Source organism: Lissotriton helveticus, chromosome 9, assembly GCF_964261635.1.
Source record: "Lissotriton helveticus chromosome 9, aLisHel1.1, whole genome shotgun sequence".
NCBI lineage: Eukaryota > Metazoa > Chordata > Amphibia > Caudata > Salamandridae > Lissotriton > Lissotriton helveticus.
In genome coordinates, this window is record NC_136070.1 from 1,072,792,652 (window position 1) to 1,072,811,506 (window position 18,855).

General features: G+C 41.7%; 1 protein-coding gene across 1 annotated transcript in view; it reads right to left on the minus strand.

The window, feature by feature from the left end:
• NUP210 (nucleoporin 210) overlaps positions 1–18,855 on the minus strand; it is a 524,741-nt gene that overhangs the window by 206,512 nt on the left and 299,374 nt on the right. Inside the window, exons 17-18 of the mRNA XM_078661451.1 lie at positions 16,596–16,788; positions 1,928–2,034 (exon numbers count right to left, since the gene is read on the minus strand). Coding sequence (XP_078517577.1) covers positions 1,928–2,034; positions 16,596–16,788 — 300 coding nt within the window. The remainder of the gene's footprint in view (positions 1–1,927; positions 2,035–16,595; positions 16,789–18,855) is intronic.

Consider the following 18,855-nt stretch of genomic DNA (forward strand, 5'->3'; position numbering starts at 1 on the left):
AAGTCCCTCCACAACATCGGACCCAAGTACCTCAACGAGAGAGTCTACTTCCACGTACCCAAGAGGAACTCCGCTCTGCCGACCTTGCCCTCGCAGAGACCCCCCGCATTCCCAGAACCAGAGCAGGAGGAAGAGCTTTCTCCTACATTGCAGCCAAAACTTGGAACGAGCTACCAGTCAACATCAGACATTCACCCACTCTGCACACCTTCAGGAGGAACCTCAAGACCTGGCTCTTCGCCTGAACCGGAGGTGCATTCTGCATTCTGTGGAGTAGTGTGGCCCACTGGTTAGAGGCGGCAGGCCTGAGAGCAGAAGTCAGCCCGGGACCAGGGTTCAATTCCCGACGCGGCAGGGTCGTGGACCTTGGTCAGCGGACTCGATAGTTCTCGCTCCGGTGCTTACTCTAATCAGGGGTTCCACTCGGCAACTCTGGGCATTAGCTTGCCTAATCTCCACAACGGCCCCACCAATTCCGGGGATGCCTGGCTCCACCTTGGGGACTCCCAGCAAGAGACCATCCCACAGGGAAAGCCAGGACGGGTTCCCCAGAGTTATACAGCGCCGGGACGCCCGTTGCTGGGGCAGCTGTGCGCTTTACAAGTATACTACATTTACATTTTTACATTTACCCCCCACACCACAGCGCCTTGAGACCCTCATGGGTGAGTAGTGCACTTTATAAACCCCCGATTAATTGATTGATTGGCTGTGACTACACTACAGCCACAGGCGAGCCGGCACCACAAGAAGGGGAGGACACCCACACAATCGGCGTCACTGCCAGCCGCACAGTGAGGCACCAGCCATGGGCAGCCAAGATCCATGGTGCCTGCCACGGACAATACCTACCTCGCAACGCAGCAGGTGAGACCATGACTGCTGCACACTAACGGGACCCTGTGTTCTCAGGCCCGCCTTTTTCAGGGTTCTACTGAGCACACCTGTTCCTATATTGCCTGAGGCTACTTCCCCCGGTGCATGTACTGCACCCAGATAGAGCCAGGCCCGCCCCCCTTTCTCCCTGACTGAGTGAGAAGAAATTACACAGATGATGCCACAGACGCCTTAACTGTCAACTCCTGAAGCTCTGTGCTGGATTACCAGGCTCCAGGGGAGTATGCTTTCACACCGTTCATAATCCTGTGAGCTAGAAAGCCCTGATAGGAAGGGGACTTGTTACACCCTCCATTAAACTGCTGCCATCCTTCCTATCCTCTTGGCAATTACCTAGAATCTTGAGGAACCCTTCCTATGTGGTGCACTGCCTACTGAGGGGGATGGGAGTGCCAGGAGATCCAACTGTGCTAAGTGAGTGACAGATCCCTAAGTGAGAGTAGATATTAGTGTCACCCTAACTCCAAGCAAGTGCAAGGCCAAGAGGCACTGCCACTGGACTGTGGCCATCACCCCTGCGATGAGCTGAGGGAAGAGTTAGACACTAAACAATAAGGCTGACCAAATTGGAGCCCCAACACAAGGGATTGGTTGCCACTACTTCGTACTGCGGCACATTGGACACCCTGGCCAGGGGCGGGCTGGCTTACACATTGGGAACATCCACACCAGACTAGTGGACAAAAAGGTTCTCAATCTGACAAGGATAACAAAATAGGTAAGTGTACATAAAGACTAGCTACAATGCAAAGACGATTGAAACCATAATATCGCTGTACTGTTATAACTAGAAAGAAACATATTAAAAAAGCGACCCTATGAAAAGTAATTTAGGTATACAATCTTTACACTCCTGTGTTTTTAACAGTTGCAGGCATTGTCGGATGGCTCATGTTCACAAGGTAATTGTCATGTTAATGCCTTTAAGAAACTGATTTTCTTCTGCATGCGTCTAGTTAACATGTGCTACGAATGAATGGAATTCCTGCAGCTCCCACTTTTCTTTATAAAGTACAGCAGAAGCACATACCGGTGTTTTAACTTTGGACGTAGTGAGATGAGAAGGCTGATATCCCGTAGCAGTTGTGGTGATTGCAGTCGTCCCGGACTTACTGTAAACCAAAACAGTTTGCAAACCTAAAATGAAGGGCATGATTTAAAAACCGTGTAGGACACCAACATATGTTATCATTTCTACTGAGGCCCAAAGATCACGACAAGGCAGATTTTGGTGACATCAACTCTCCAAATATTACAGTTTACAAAAAATGCACCTACCAATCCATCATATTGCCTTAAATTCATTACCAACAAAAGTCATGTGGCTTTGTCTTGTTAACGTCATATTTGTGCTCTTTCTACAGCTTGGAACAAATGCTCCTAAGACCTTGGATGACCAATTAGAGAACTGCACATTATTTACCACTTGCAAACACAGCAAATGCATTCCTCGCTAGGATTCAGATATGCTGGAGGGTGAAATTTGGGGGGTCAATCAAAAGGCAAGGCTTGATCTGATCAAGGTCTACTAGGGATACGACTCAACCTCTCCAGTCATACAGCCCTTTTTAGAGTCCTTCATGTACATAAATTTAAAAAAACACCATGCTCCCCAACAAATCCACCGACTTACATTTTGACTATTATCTCAGACACACACACTCCTCATAAACAGCCACACAAGTGCAAACAAAGCAACATGGTGCACTGGGAGACAGACATTTGCCTTCTAAGTAGGAGTCATCGGCTAAAAACTTCCATCTCTCTTTGTGTTCTTCAGTCCACCAGTACAAACAATCTTGATAAAGACCATCTGAGAACCGCAGCAGTTGATATTCATTTTGTGACTTTTGTGGGATGAGGCACCGAATGTACTACAAAATTTAAAATCCAATATGAACAGATTACTGTGCACTGAGGCAATTAACAAACTAGAATTTAGGTTTTAGCCTTAAGGCTCTGGAGAACTGCTAGATTTGGGGGTCTCTAGTTGGCACAGGTAGGTACTTGTGACAAATAGGGACCCTTGCCTCACGTCAGGGTAAGGGGGTACACTCCTAAAATAACCCCTGCTCACCCCCTTGGTAGCTTGGCACGAGCAGACAGGATTATCTCAGAGGCAGTGTGTAAAGCATTTGTGAACACATACAGTAATCCAGTGACAACACTAAAGATGGACACCACACAGGTTGTATATAAAAAATAATTATTCTTTATATAGACTTATCACAAGACCACAAATGACAAAAATGCTCAATACTGAACTTAAAATGGTAGTTTTAGCTTAGTTCTCTTTAGTTCTTAAAAAGCGACACTTAATGAGTCAATGTACCTTAAGATGCGACAAGCAGGGCAACTAAAGTGTTGCAAAGATGGAAATGCGGCAAAATCCGGTGCAAAGAAATAAAGACGTCAAGTTCTTCCTGATGCGGCACGCTTCTCTGATGTTGTGAGAAGTCTTGACTCAATGCGTCAGCTGCAGTGGCGACACCCTTGTTCTGAGATGTGACGACAGCGGCACACTTCTCCGTGGATGCGAGGCGCTTTTCCCGATGCGGTGTAATGCGTCAGCTACAGCGGCGACACCCTTGTTCAGAGATGCTGCAACACGCTTCTTCGGTGCGCGACGCTTCTCTCGATGCAGTGCAATGCGTCAGCTACAGCGGCGACACCCTTGTTCAGAGATGAGGCGGCAGCGGCTGCAACGGCGACACGGTTCTTCTTCGTTGCGAGACGCTTCTCTCGATGAGGTGCAATGTGTCAGCTACAGCGGCGACACCCTTGTTCAGAGATGCTGCGACAGCGACGCGCTTCTTCTTCGGTGCGCGACGCTTCTCTCGATGCAGTTCAATGCATCAGCTACAGCGGCGACACCCTTGTTCAGAGATGCGACGGCAGGGGCTGCGATGGCGACACACTTCTTCCTCTTGAGTCGCGCTTCCAGCTCCTTGCGACACGCAGTTCCTCAGAAGGCCCAAAACAGCAGCAGGCACTTCTAAAGAACTCTTGGGGAGCTGGGGGTTGAAGTCTGTTGTCCGTGTGACTTCAGCAGGAGGCAAGCTCTTTTCTCAAGCCCTTGGAGATCCTTCACAAGTTGAATAAAGTGCACACTCCTTTGTCCTTTCTTTGGCAGACAGGCAACCGCTGCAGGCCAATCCCCCAAGCAGCACTTCAGCGTAGGGATAGTCTCACCTCAGTTTCTTCAGGTTCCTCTCCTCAGCAAATGTTTCTTCTTGTAGTCCAATAGTGACCTAATTTCTTTGGGATCAGTGTCCTAATATTTATACCCCAAAACCCTTTGTCCTCTTGAGGGCAGAGGGGCCTTTGCCTAGTCCAAACTGGTTCTGGAGCGCTCTGTTTACATGACTCCTTCTCTCCTTTCACAGTGCAGGGCAGATTTAGACGCACCACAGGGGGTGGAGCCGGCATTGTGGTAGGCAGGCACAGCCCTATTCAGGTCCCAGGTGCAATTCCTCCCTCCCATCTAGATGCAGATCTCTCTATTCACCACTGGGCTGACTCATCCTGTCTCCTGGAATCCCCCAGCCCTGTCACTCAAACTCCAGACAAGGAATACACAACGTAGCAGAGGCAGGCTTGGATAGTTAGACAAGAAAATACCTACTTTCTAAAAGTGGTATTTTCAAACGCAGAATGTTAAAACCAACTTCACTAAAATATGTATTTTATCATTCTGAGTTCAGGCATACTAAACTTGAATTTCTACCATGTTCCCTGAGTCAGTTAGGATTATAAAATGTAATAATCTAACTGCCCATTTTGGCCTATGGAGAACAGGTAGCCTTGCAATAGTGGAAAACGAAAATGGCTGTAATTCAGTATTAGGACATGCCACACACACACACCAGGGCTTGTCCTACCTTATACTTACAAAGCACCCTGCCCTTGGGCCTACCATAGGGGTGTCTGATATGAAGAAAAGGGAAGGTTTGGGGACTGGCAAGTGGGTGCACTTGCCCAGTCAGCATGGCAGTACCAGACTGCACACAGGCTCCGCAATGGCAGACCTGAGACACACTTTTACAGGCTGCTTCTGTGGGTGGCACAACCAATGTTGCGAGCCCACTTTCAGCATTTGGTTCACAAGCCCTTGGCACACTTAGTGCACTGTACTAGGGCCTGACAAGTACACCAAACCAGCCAATCATGGGATCTCTAATTCATACATTAATTTACAATAGGGAGCACTTGCACTGTGGCACTGGACAGCAGTGGCACAGTGCCCAAAGCATCTAACACCAGAAAAAACACATGAGGCAGCAGCACAAATGGAAGGGAGACCCAAGCCAAGGTGTCAGGTCTAAAAAGAAACTCACGACGTGTTCTGGTGAATGCATACATTGTGCGCATCTCCATTAACAAGCTCATGCAATGAACAGACTAATGTAGGAGATACGGAAGCAGAGACAGGCTGCTCTTCAGAAGAGGTCCTTTAAAAGTGAATTGCATAATTATGAGGGCATTAGACATCTAATACCGACAGAAGAACCAAGCTCTTGAAGATTAGCATTCTTCCTTATCATAAGTTTCTGAAAGGCTCATTCGGCCTTCACTGTGAGGTACTTATAAGATCAGTGAGCAGGAGTTGTTTGCTTATTGCCTCTGATAAGAGAGGAAGGAACATATACCATGTTAAAGACATTTTTAAACTATAGAATGGAGTTCTCAGGGGCACCCTTGTTTTTTGGAGAGATGATTTAAAACCATTTGTGTGTTTTATAGGACACTACTAGAAGTCTTACACTTCCTGTTTCAGAGTTGTATTGGAACCAAGACTATTTTATCCTCTATAATAGCACCTAATGTCAAATTAACTAGATCATAGATGCAGTTTTATTTCTCACTTTTTTGGGAAAAATTATGGCTTGCATTCATTACAAGATACACATAGTGAGGCAAGGTCTGGGGAATTTTGCTGCATTATGATTTGCGACTCTTCGAACCTGCACGTTGAAATGGAAGTCAATTGTAGAGTGGTCAGTCCACACCTGGTCAACCGGGGGAGCAACCTCTAGATTAGAATATTTGGAGAATACTAAATCCAATGTGTGACCAGCTAGATGGGTAGGACCTTATATTATATTTTCTGGTGAAGCCCTAAGGATGCTAGATCAGCTGGTAGATGGCAAGGATCGGGGTCGCAGACTTCATCCACATGGTAGTTAAAGTCTCCCAAAAGCAAGACGTTGTCTGCAGCTAAGACATGAGGTGCACGCCATTCCATTAGCTTTGAGCTAAAGCCCCCCTCCAAGTTGCCTTTGTGGCAGTTTCTAATTTAAAAAAATTCTTCTCTAACCAGTAAGTACAGCATGAGTTTAAAAGCTTAAAAGGTGGTTGACTAGGCCCTGCCCCTACATGCAAAGAATGCATAAAGTGTAACAGAGCGGGTGTCCAGTAATTCCCGAGCAAACGTCCTATGTGGCATGGAAAACTGGGGGGTAAACAATAGGAGTGCATAATAAGAATCACAACAGTTAACAATTGGCACCAGATGGTGAAGGGTTAGTAGCAGCAGTGTGTTGCAATTGGACATTACGTGGCTAACTGCCCCTTTCTCCAGCATATGAAATTAGGCATAACGTGCAGACAGTGCAAAAATCTAATTATAGTGGGGGGGGGGGGCATGTTGTGGGATAGGGAGCCAATGGCCCAGATTCCTCCTCAAAGCTCACCATTTCATGAGTAGTTCTCCAGGACTCTTAAAGTGGCCTCGCTTGGCCAACAGTATTGGTCCCGTCTGGACAGTTGATTTCTTCTTGACGTGGGCCATCAAAATGTCAAAAAATTGCACTAGTCGGATGTCAAGCATTGTATTCCGAAGTCCAATGACTATTACTGCAGATCTACCTGTCCTGATCCCTAGTGCCTTAAATTCTTTAAATTTAGTAGGCATCTCCGCTTCTGGACCAAACGGGGGCAAATGCATCGGATATGCTGCAATGTCTCAATTGGCAGGTGCCACACTTTGGTATAAAGTCCAGGGTGGGGATCTCTCCCAACCACAATGACAGTAGTTTCTGTTTGACCTTCAAGGAGTATGTGGCCTCCAACAAAGGGGGATCCTTTAGATCGTCATAGGATTTCAACACCAGTCAAATATGAGACTTCTTAGCCACTGCTCCTTTATCTTCCATCCAACTTTGCAGCTTGAAGCTTTTGTATAGTGCTTTACTAAATGCTCGGGTAGGTACATCTAAGTCCCATAGCTCACTGAGCCCTAGTTTTTCTATGCTTCTTTCAAAATCTTCTTTGTATTCACCCTACCCTCTTTGGAGGTTAGTTTCGGTCCAGACTAAGCTGGCTAATGAGCCTTCAGAGATATATTTCAATTTGTACCAGAACTTCACAAATGCTCCGGGTCTGGAAAGTGACTGTTTTGGCAGTAAAAACTCTAGCCTGACTTGAGCAAGTGATGCTGATCTCAGCAGCCGAATTCTTGCTGTTAGGTTCATGTCACGATTTATCCAATATACTAGCCTCTATGTCCATCATCATTTCTCCTCCATATGAGAGCGTAGGTATTAATTTAGCCTTTATTACTGCCAACAATGGTTGGAGGTTGTGCGCCCCTAATGTTAAGAACGCAAAATGTAGGGCTGGTGCTTCTTTGATCACCTCTTTTTGTGGTGCGAACAAAGCCCATAAATCAATCTTAATGCCTAGATAGACATAAGCGGCAGTCTCGTCAGTTGTAGCTCTACTAAAGTCGACACTTACGTTGCTTTATGATACAGCGACTTAACAGAATGACTTTTGTCTTCTTGCGAATTATCTCTAGCCTATTGTTCTCTGCATGATCAAGGGATCTCTGCAGGACTATCTTGGTGTTACTAAGCAATAGCAGATCATCTGCATACAGGAAATTCGACAGCAGGTGACCACCAAAACACGGGGCATGTGATGTCAACTCGTCTAAAGCCGGGAAGAGGTCCAAAATGTGTAGGTTGAATAGAAGGTGTGCAAGACGCACCCCTGTTTTAAGCCAATCGAGGATCTCACTTTTTTGACAGATAGGTGCCATCCGAGATGTTAATCTTGACTCAAGTGTCCGAGTAAAGCAGGCTGATTGTCCTTAGTAGGTTAGCCGGAATACCGCACTGTTGGAGCTTTGTCCATAGTTTGTTGGATTGAACATGGTCAAACGCTGCCTTAAAGTCAACAAAGCACATGGATAGTGGTGTGCCAGTGGCCTTTGCTCTACAGAAGATAAGACCTACTGCCATCAGGTTTGTTAAAGTGCCTTGCTTCTTTGTAAATCCTGCCTGATTTAGCAGGAGTTTCTTTGTATCTGATGCCAATGCTTCTAGATCTTGAAGAAGCAAAGTTGAAAAGTACTTGGGGTCTTCATCCCGTAGGGTAATTAAACAATAGTTACTTGGTGATGAGGAGACACCTCCTTTAAGGATGGGGTGGATGACTGAACCTTTCCAGCATTCCAAAATAGTGCCTTCTGCCAGGATGGCATTAAACATGTATAAACTAGCTAATGATTGATTGGCTTATTTAACCTTCTAAGAATTCCATAGTATATTGTGCAGAAAATACACCTATAGCATAGAAAGTTATAATGTCACCTGTGGACTGCAGCACTTATTGTGCTATCCACTAGTGTGACACAGGAAAACATAGCTTCAGGCCTACCATTATAATCTGACTGCTGCTGAGTAAAACCTGCTCAGTGTGGGTCAGTGAGAAGGGGAAAGATTCAGTGTGATAAAAAGAAGCACGTCAATACAATAGGTACGGTTGTCAATCACCGTCCTATTGGCCTAGCCACATTTATGGTACATATCGTCCATTGAACTGGTTTGAACAGATGCAGAATTAAATTCCTTTTTGCACGGTGGAAAGTTTAATTCTGAATTTAATTCTGCATCTGTTCAAACCAGTTCAATGGACGATATGTACCATAAATGTGGCTAGGCCGAAAGGACAGTGATTGACAACCATACCTATTGTATTGAAATTGTATTAAAGTGCTTCTTTTTATCACACTGAATCTTTCCCCTTCTCACTGACCCACACTGAGCACCTTTCTATTTGCACGTTTCCCCTTGGAGCAACTTCCTTGGTTGTTAGGATACTATTTATTCCATTGATCCTTTACCAGCTTTCAAGTTCAATAAGTTGCTGGTTGTATATGATGTCGGTTAGTTGCATTGCTTCATTTGATGTTTAAATATTTAACTGAGATCCGTGAGCTTCTCCAATTATAATTTCCATAGCTCAGTTTTGTACTAAAGAATTATACTAATTAGGTTTATTGATTCATCATTTACTACAAATTAGGTTCTAGGACCATTGTTTTTTGTATCACTAAATACCCAGGTCCAGGACTACCTTTGGGTAAACCCCATTCTTTGAAAGGGCCGGAGTAAAACCTGCAGCGGAACTTGTTACAATCACCCTTTTTGACAGATAAAAAGCTTTCTTTTAAATATTAGTAAGTCACTCCTATGTAGTCCTTGTAGTCCACAAAGTGCATGAATGGTATGTAAAATTAGGACATGCAGAAAATGAATGTTACTATGTCCCAACAATGGTAGAGCTCTGAAATCGATTTTCACCGTAGCAGGCGTAGCAGTCCTATGCAGGTAACCAGAGTGCAGATTAAAACTAATACTGTATCTCGGAAACAAGACCCCCTAGTAAAAAGATTACACCACTATTTTTTAATTAGTTATTAGAAATTCAATTGAATTGTGAATTCTGTCTGTTGAAATTAAGGAAAAACAATTTTTGAAAGTTACCCTTTACCTAACTGAACTGTGAGAGATGTAATTAAATGTGACTCCTGCTAACTCCCAGCCTGTGCACAGCTCAGGAGGAGGTGTAAAATTCCTCCCAGAAGCACACAATGACCTGAATGGGCAGAGAGGACTCCTGTAAGATGAATATAATATGGAGGGCATGGGCTGTGCCATTTGTGTTGACACCACAGTGTCAAATCCTGACTGACAGATCTATCTGAAACACATGCAAAAGTTTTGCAGAAGGAGCCTACTTTTGTCCTACTGGATAACGTGTCTGCTCTAAAGTGAATTGTAGTGCTAGATGTGGTAGGACAAAAGGGTTACCATAGTATACTCACCACTAACACCTCCAGTCTCAGAGCCCAAGTTTAGTGTGACCGAAGACCTTTGCCATCTTAGATTTGCACTGACAAATTGCATTTTAGGCCAGTAAGTAATAAAGCAAATAGGAACTACAGCAAATGCATGAAGGTTAGGGCCTGAGAGCCTTTACTACTTTGGTCACAGAGGAACAAGGAGTATCTTAAGATGCCCATACACACAGGGTGAGTAGCCCTACACAGATGGACTCTTACCCAGTCTTCCTCAGAAAACTGCTGGATTTTTGAAAGGATAACAGGCAGACTGTGCCTTTTTCATTTATAATCGGTGAGAGGGAAATGAAGAGGTTGGACCCCCTTCCACTTGAGATCCAATAACAGAAAGATCTCAAAGGATCATAAGGCTGATCCCCTGGGCGGCTCCAGGAACATTAAAAAAAAGCTAATGAGGACATTTCTGTAAAGAATTCCAGTTCACTCACCACAGCCAACTGAACCTGGACTGGACTTTTCTGTTGCCCTTTGCCCCAAGAGTCCATAAGTGCTCCACCCTCCCCCGAGGTTCTGGGGGTTTTGAAGTGTACTGCTGTAGTTGTTTGGGCACCAAACAAAGTTTTGTAACTATTCTGAAGCTTTTATTCCAGACTCTTCAAGGGGACCGACTGCAAAAAGTATGCGAGTGCCAGTTCCACTGAGTCTAATTCCATTTCAGGATTGCCCAATGTGAAAAAGAGTTTTTCCTCTGAAAAACAACAAAGTCGATTCTCAGATTGGGACTTAAGAACTTCACCAAACTGCCCTACTTGTTGCATCTGACCTGGGCTCCTTTGTGGACGGCCTCAGTGAGAACCTAGATACCGGTGTACTGCAACCAAGGACTACCATTGCTGTTTTGCGCTTTTTCAACTTAAATCTTAAAAAAATCACGTCGCCAGCTCCACCTTCTAGATTCAGTCATGTTGGTGTCATCTTGTACATTAAATATTCTTCTATTTTCATAAACTGTGTAGTGGTTTTTTTTTATTGCCGGGTTGTGGATTATTTTTTTTTTTTTAAAAGATCTAAATGCCCAAGGGACACGATGCTAAGAAAATCTGCTTGCCCTGTAAAAAAAATCATTTGTCCTGTTTGGTGGTATGCAGCGAGATGACAAATCATTACATGAGGGCTCTGATAATAGCCTCTCTAATTGTGCTCATATTCAAGCAAGCCGGGCCGAAGACGGCTGTAATGCCAGAAACCGGTCCCCGGAAGCTTGTTTCCTTCCCAGTGTAAGAATTGGCTTTTGTAGTTTGGTTTGCCCTGTTCCCATCATGCACTGGGACAGGAACAGACTAATTTGCATACAGCCAGGTTCTGAAACTGGGATGGTGCAATGAGCTAAAAAACGGTGTTGGATCTAGCCCTGATCTTTTGACTGGGTGCGAGTATTCTGCTTAATTCAGAGACTCTGTCCCTCACCACCCCTTGTTGTAAACATATTCTATGAGGCTTTGGATGCTAATTAGGCTCCGATTTCCCCATTTTTCTGCAAATGTACGCACCAGGACTAAAGTAGGTTAAAAGCAGTCGATCCAGGGTTGAGATACCCTGCGAGTCTTTAAATACCGCCTAATTTGCATTTTGAAGGGTATTTACCAACTCCTCGCTAATCTTTACTCCACACTCAAAAAGATTGGAAGTTTACTCCCGACAAGGACAGGGTAGGCGGACAAAAGGGTGTAAAATAAAATAAAAAGTGAAATTGCAAAAGTTCATCAGATTTATGCAGGAGCAAATATAAACTACACACGCATATTTGTAAACTGCCATGTTCACTCTAGTGTCTCTACAGATGTTTATTGCTACCCAACTCAATGGTATGCATTTTATCGAATCAAATAGGATGAAAACGTTAAGTTAACCTGCCAGAATGGAAACCTGTCACCATGTATATTTTCACATTCAAAAATGGAATTCGATAAAGTTTGCATGTAGTTTCCAGCTATACTTCAGTAAACTATTGCGAATGCCAGAGAGTCTTAAATCTGTACTAATGCAAAGACACATATCTGTGAGTGCCCTTTTGTGTGTTTTTCTTTAAGAATTGGATTGCTGACTTACTTTTATATTGCACATTATGGCTTTACACAGATTCATCATCCATATTGGCATGATTAAACACATTTATTAAAAATGCCTCATAGAAAAACTTGTGCTGCAGTTTAACAAAACACTTTTTTAAAGTGACACATTTTTATATATACTTTTTATTTTGAAGCAAATAATCACCAATCTTACTTTTACGCTTCAACATATAACCAGGGGGAATTCAGTAAGCATTGTAAGTAACCTCCTATTGCTAAATACGTCAAATGTGTAAATCTCTTTGAACTGGAGCCACAGTCATTAATGCATGCTGAGCTTGCTACATTTCCTTACAGAGCTGGCTTTTAATAAATTGTATAAAGAAGTTTCAACTGTTTACATATTTAAATAAAAATCTTGATTTAGTGTCAGACAATCTTGTCAGAGATGGCAGCCAAAGGGTTTGTATTTCAGAGAGTTGAGAAAGCTTGTCATTTGGACAAACTTAAACGTAAAACTGATAACGTGTTGCCTTTAACCCCAAACAGTATGTAGGGCACACCCCTGACATTGTGTCTAAGTTTTGACTTTAACTGTGTTAGTATTGCTAAATTCTTTTCACATTTTCTCCGAATTATACCTATCTGCTCTTTGCCATAGCTAGTAGGTGTTCACTTCCGGTTTAAATAACAGAAACCTTAGACTGGACCTTACATGTAGTGACTATTTGTAGTGGATTACCATCCACACCAAATCATATTTTACTTTTGCACATGGTGCGACATGAATTTGCTTGCACAAATATATAAGCAACATATTTTGTGATAAGATAACCTTCACTACCTCCTTTTGAATTACATTAAAGATGCTGCGATTTTTTCATGCTGTAGTTAAATGCCTATGCCCAGTTGCATACCCCCCTCTGTTGGGCTTGGAAGGGTTTACCCATATACGTAGTGAACTACGCCGTGGAAGATGTGTGGTTGGAAGAGTGGTGCTTTTGTTTTAAGCCTCTTTGGGAAGTGTTTTCATGTCATGTCAGAGGTATGGTATTGTGTTAAGGGAGAAAGCACCTGATGTTATGATAGGTGAGGGTATGTGAAAGACAGACATGCAAATTATAATTATTATAGGGGCACAGATATGTATGCAGCTACACACCGCCAGCCTGGCCAAAAGAGCAGCGGGATGCTCAGTTTGTGTGTACAACAAAAAGAGGATTAATAGGAGAAGGGCCAGTTATACATAGAGGCAACATATTTCTTGCAGCGATGGTCTTGAATAAGTAAAAGGATACCAAAAGGGCGACAAATGTAATTGGTCAGATAAGCAGCATCCACACACATTGTTTAGCAGAAAGGATACAGCCTACTGCTGAACAAACACAACCTGGGCAGAATCTACACAATCATTTTAAAAGACACAGATTCCAACAACTCCGGCAATGTCAAAGGAAGCCAACATTTTGAGCAGGGGTTCATGCCCAAGTCCTTATGAAGATCCAGAAGGTTCCCAAAACCAGACAAGCACCTGTCAGCAAGCATGACTCAGACCCTAGTCAGACTGGCACCCTGCACTTCTCAGGATGACAAAAAAAAAAAAAAAAAAGAACTTGATGGGCTGCTGCCTTGATAGATCAAGATCAGATGGGCCTGCCTCATTTTACTATACTGTCCTCAACCCTCCATGTGAGCCTAATCTTTTACATCTCAGAGACCCTTGCCATCTCTAAGGGGGCATCTTCCCAACATCTTCCCAACATTCTAGAATGTCATCCCAGACAACTTCCACAAATATATTTAGTACTGAATGACAGTCAGGGTAAAGAACAAACAATGTGTTGAAAGTAGACCTACCCGGCTTCCACTGTTGCGGCTAGTAGACGCAAGGCACAGATTTGGTAGTTCTCATTTGCTTAAATTTTAATACAGCTCTTTTCTGCAAATGGGGACTTTAATATTCATACGTCCCAGTCAAATATCTTAAAGCTACAACCAAAAACAGGATGGTGATGAATTCGCCTTTGTAAAGTGCCGGTCACTGTGTTCCACTACATGACACTACTCTTTTTAAGAAGGTTTGATATGTGTGAGCTACAAATAATTAATGTGTTGAAACATGTAAATTACACACCCGGGGGCTTCTGGTACATACATTATATTCAGAATTTGCAGAAAAAGCTACCTAAATCTAAGGCTCCAAAGATGATCAGTATAACATCTAGAAGAGGATACAAACAATGTAGCACACTTTTTGCTAATCTGTTCTGGAAGGCGTGCTGTAAGAAGTTTAGACTTTCTTCATCTCGCTTACTTCAGTCTCCAGCTTCTTTTTGGCTTAATATGCTAATTTATTTTATACACTAACGTTTTCACTGTTTTTACACACATATTTCTAAATGTATGCCATGGACAGCATGGTTCAGATTCTGTATACTCAATATGACATGAAAGGGGTCATAGATATGAAAAACATTTCTGCTACATAATTAATCTTGTGTAATTGGAAAAAAAAAATCTTAATCTTCAACTTCTAAACAATTTATACCTGCTGCAAGAAAGCAAGCAGGGCCTGGGCAATTACAATTTTTTTGTTACATCCTAAAATTATAGAATCGTTATATCCTGATAAAGGCACTTGTTAGACACATTTCTACTATTTACATGATCTAGTACTGTTTTCAGTGTTCGCAACCTTCTCGATTTTGGCATCCTCACTGTCCAGACAAGACAGGTGGTTTATTGTTCTTGTATTTTGATTGAGACAGGATGCGTGTTTAATGTATGGTTTATATACAACTTCATCCGTGACTGTGGATGGCTACATTGCACTCAATCTGTTCAGGGATCTGTAGGGTAATATGTGCAAGAATGAGTGTACCAAAGGTGGTCAAATTGTGGTTTCCAGGGGTACACCTTTGTTCTTGGCCTGAGGAGGATGTTCTGTTAAGGGACATTGACAGCAAGAAAAGAGATTTTATAGCAATACATATGGTTTAACTAAGATAACTTGCTGTGAAAGGATATGATATTTAGAAGGCTGAGAGGTTGTAGATATACTGTTGGTTGTCAAAGATTAGCAAACTGTAATTCAGATGCTATGCTGTGGGCTTGATGGCGTCCGGGATTAAGTACATTGTATAGTGCTGGAGGATGACAAAGTACTAGTATCAAGAAATGGAAGTGATGTTGAGGTGACAACACTTAACTAACTAGACTGCTTGCTACCATGTTGTGTACCAGAGCTATGGAATCAGCTTACAGACTCTGAATTCAGATAAAAATTTGGGGAGTGACTTAACAGGTACTGTTTCCGGAGCTCATTTCTACACTTGTTTTACTGATATATATATATATATATATATATATATATATATATATAAGGTTATGACAGTTATTACTGGTGTTACACCTTAGCAATTCTTCAAGCAGCAGAAAAAAAACCAAACTGAGCTAAAAAGTATCCTATACATTTTCTACTTTCCTTATTTTTTAGTTAAATTCTATTCATTTTAAAAGCACGTCATTAGGAATACAGTTCAATTTTGAATAGTCAAGAGTCCAGAGGAGTTTTTGTTCAGAGCATGACACAAATAATTCACATCATATAAAGCACGTCATCTTTCCATTCTTGGTCAAGTGACCTATTTGTCAGTTTCAGGAAGACAATAACTGTGTGTTAATGTTATTTGTTATGGTTATTGCGTGCAAAGATAATCAGCTAGATTCATGAAAGGGCCGTTTTGCGAGTCTTTAATAGCGATTCATAAGGAATCGCTATTAAGGACTTGCAAAACGGGATTCATGTAGGAATTGCTAAATAAATTGCGATTCCTACACATTCCTTATTTGCGATTAGCAATTTGCTAATCGCAAATAAGGATGCGATTTCAAGGGTGCAGGGGTGTCCAAAGGACACCCTGTAGCACCCCTGAAATGTGAATTTACACTGATGTTGTGCACACACATGTCCTTTGGACATGTGTGTGTGTAACATGCAACTTAGAAAAATGCATTAAAATGCATTTTTCTAAGTTTTCGCTATTTACCACGAGGTTTGACTTCGTGGTAAATAGCGGTCCTAAATTGCGAAATCGCAATTTTTTAATGTTTCATGAATGGCATTTAAGGAATCTCTAACAGAGATTCCTTAAATGCTAATCCTCGCAAATTTGCGAATTCTTCATTAGCGATTTTTGCATTTGGGATGATGAATCCCAAATGCAAAAATTGGGCTCGCAAAGGGCCAGATTCTCAGAATCTGGCCCTTTGCGAGCGCAATTTCCTTTCATGAATCTAGCTGACTATTTCTTAAGTAACCTACATTAATCGAGAACATCTCTTTAGCTCTCTGATTGCACTACTTGGAGAATAAAATGTATTGCCTATAAACATGTGCTCAGTTCCTCACAATTCATTACATCACTTTTGCTGTTTTGCTTAGAGAGTAGCTCTTTCCTCATAAAATGAAAATTATAAAATTACATTAACTTTCTTCCAAATATACTTTAAAAAAATTTAGTAAATGTGTACATCACCATGCTGTTTCTTTTGACCGCTTCCATCATTTTTCATTGTTAGCTGCATTGGCACAGTCCTGTCAATGCTAGCCAATGAGACTTTCGTAGACTCCCAGACAATCTCAAGTGAGCTGAAGTTATCAAACTGGCGTCCTTGCTGATCAAAAGCAGCTAAATCCAGCACGGGGTTCCGGTAGTTGGAAACTGGTACCTGAGAAAAAAACAATTACAGGAGAAATTATATAATTACATTTAAGCAACTGTCTAATGCAGTGGTTATTGGGCATCATGGGGATCCACAAAGCCTACTCAGGTGGGCTGCGATATTGGTTTACAAAGTTGTTTGTGTACCAATGAATCGGTTTAGGTTCGAATGTATTGTTTCTTATTACTTAGAAAACTTTGTCCTGAACAAGGTGAAGGAGATACATCACCGAAACGCTGAGTCGCCCTTTTTAGTTTTCTTGCGATGAATATCATAAACAATGTATTAAGTATATGTTTTTAACTTATAAATCATACTGTTTTTATTATAATAAAAAATGTTGATACTGCCACTGATTATGTTTTTCTAATTTTATATTTGTATCTGTTTTTAGTATTTTGATTTATATTTTGTGTCTATAGCATGACTGAAATTGTCATATAAAATTACAGCTCCAACACATGATCCTTAGGTCTAGTTTAGCTGATCAGGGACTTTGTTCACTCTCTAGGTGTGCCAGTCTAAAAAGGCATTCCAGAATTTTGAAATCATTTCTAAGCACTTTGCGGGCGTGTTTTCCACACGTGTATTTTAAGCTTGGATTGTGCCCAACCCGAAACATGTTCAAAATTCTTTGTAAATCTAACACACTATAATGGAATCCAGGCAGCCTGTTTCTGCAAATAGTTGAGCTGAACGTTTATGGTTTGCTTTCCTGTTGCCTGAAAAAAACGTTTCAGCTTTTTCCGCTGCCAAACGGCATTTCAGAAAAGCGCATTTTGTCCAGCATTGCACAGAAGTCTTGGGTGGCATGGGTCCCCTTATAGAGCCAGCTCTGCTCTGCAGAGATTCTTGCCCTGATGAAATTGAATAATTGTTAAACTGTTTTAAATAATATTTTCCTTTAATTAATTTTTAATGTAGGCGCTGTGAGAGGCTATTATAGCCATTTTTCAGAGAAATGCGGTTTGTTTCATGCAACATCCATATAAAAAGCTTATTTTACATCAAAACAGGACCAAACATGTGAGAAATTTGTGGTTGTCACGGAGATTATTTGCAGTACTATTAGTAAGCATTATTGATGTTAAAACTAGAATTTAACAATTGCTTTATTGCCTGCTCTTTTTTCAAACTTTTCTCGGGAGATAACCCCCCCTGGGCCCCCGTTGTGGCTGTCGGGTTCGCACGCTGCACTCGCTCGCCACAAGCCACTCATCACAAACTTTTGCGCCACACCACTTTCAAGACTCACCAGCCGCCACTGAAAATATGTAGTCAACTATTTAAGTGACACACCCCTTTTGTGGCTCCCATAGCATTCCCTTTCAAGAATTGCACACGTTTAAAAATCTGGTTTGCTGTGGGGCATTGCAAAGGTCACATATTGAGAGCAGCTGAGCAAGCAACAATCAAATTATATTTAGTGGAGGCGTTATAAATATTTTGATAAGTAAACAGCTATTATCCATGTGAATTTATACATAACTTAAGTTATTATTTAATGTTCTTGCTATTTAATATTAAACACTTGTACCCATTTGGTATTTAAGGTTTCTATAGTAAGATCCTGGAAAGACTTTTCATTAAATACGAAAAAATACAAAATGTGCAAAATCACATTGATAAAATCATTAATATATGTTCAAAATAAGAAATATTATTATGAATACAAGTATATAGTACAAGTATACATTTGAAAATAAATTATAATAAACCCCATTAGTTATAATAAGGTGCTAGATAATATTTAGCCTGAACCTTTTAAAATTTGAAGATTAAAAGAAAAGAAACCTGTTAAAATTCTATAAATCTTAGCCAAGTAAATGGTGTATAAAAGAAGGTGAACTGAAACAAATAGTTTGCCATAATAAAAGACAACCATATTCATTTGCACAAAATCTAACTCCAAACAAAAGGGGGATGAGGAATGGGGTATAAGAGTACACCTTATCCTATAGTTACTTTTTATTCACATGTGGTGTATGAGGACATTGCTCGAGTATTGGAAGTGATCACTCTTGTAGAAAATCGAAAATAGCACAGCAGTAAGGTACGGGCAGGACCAAGATC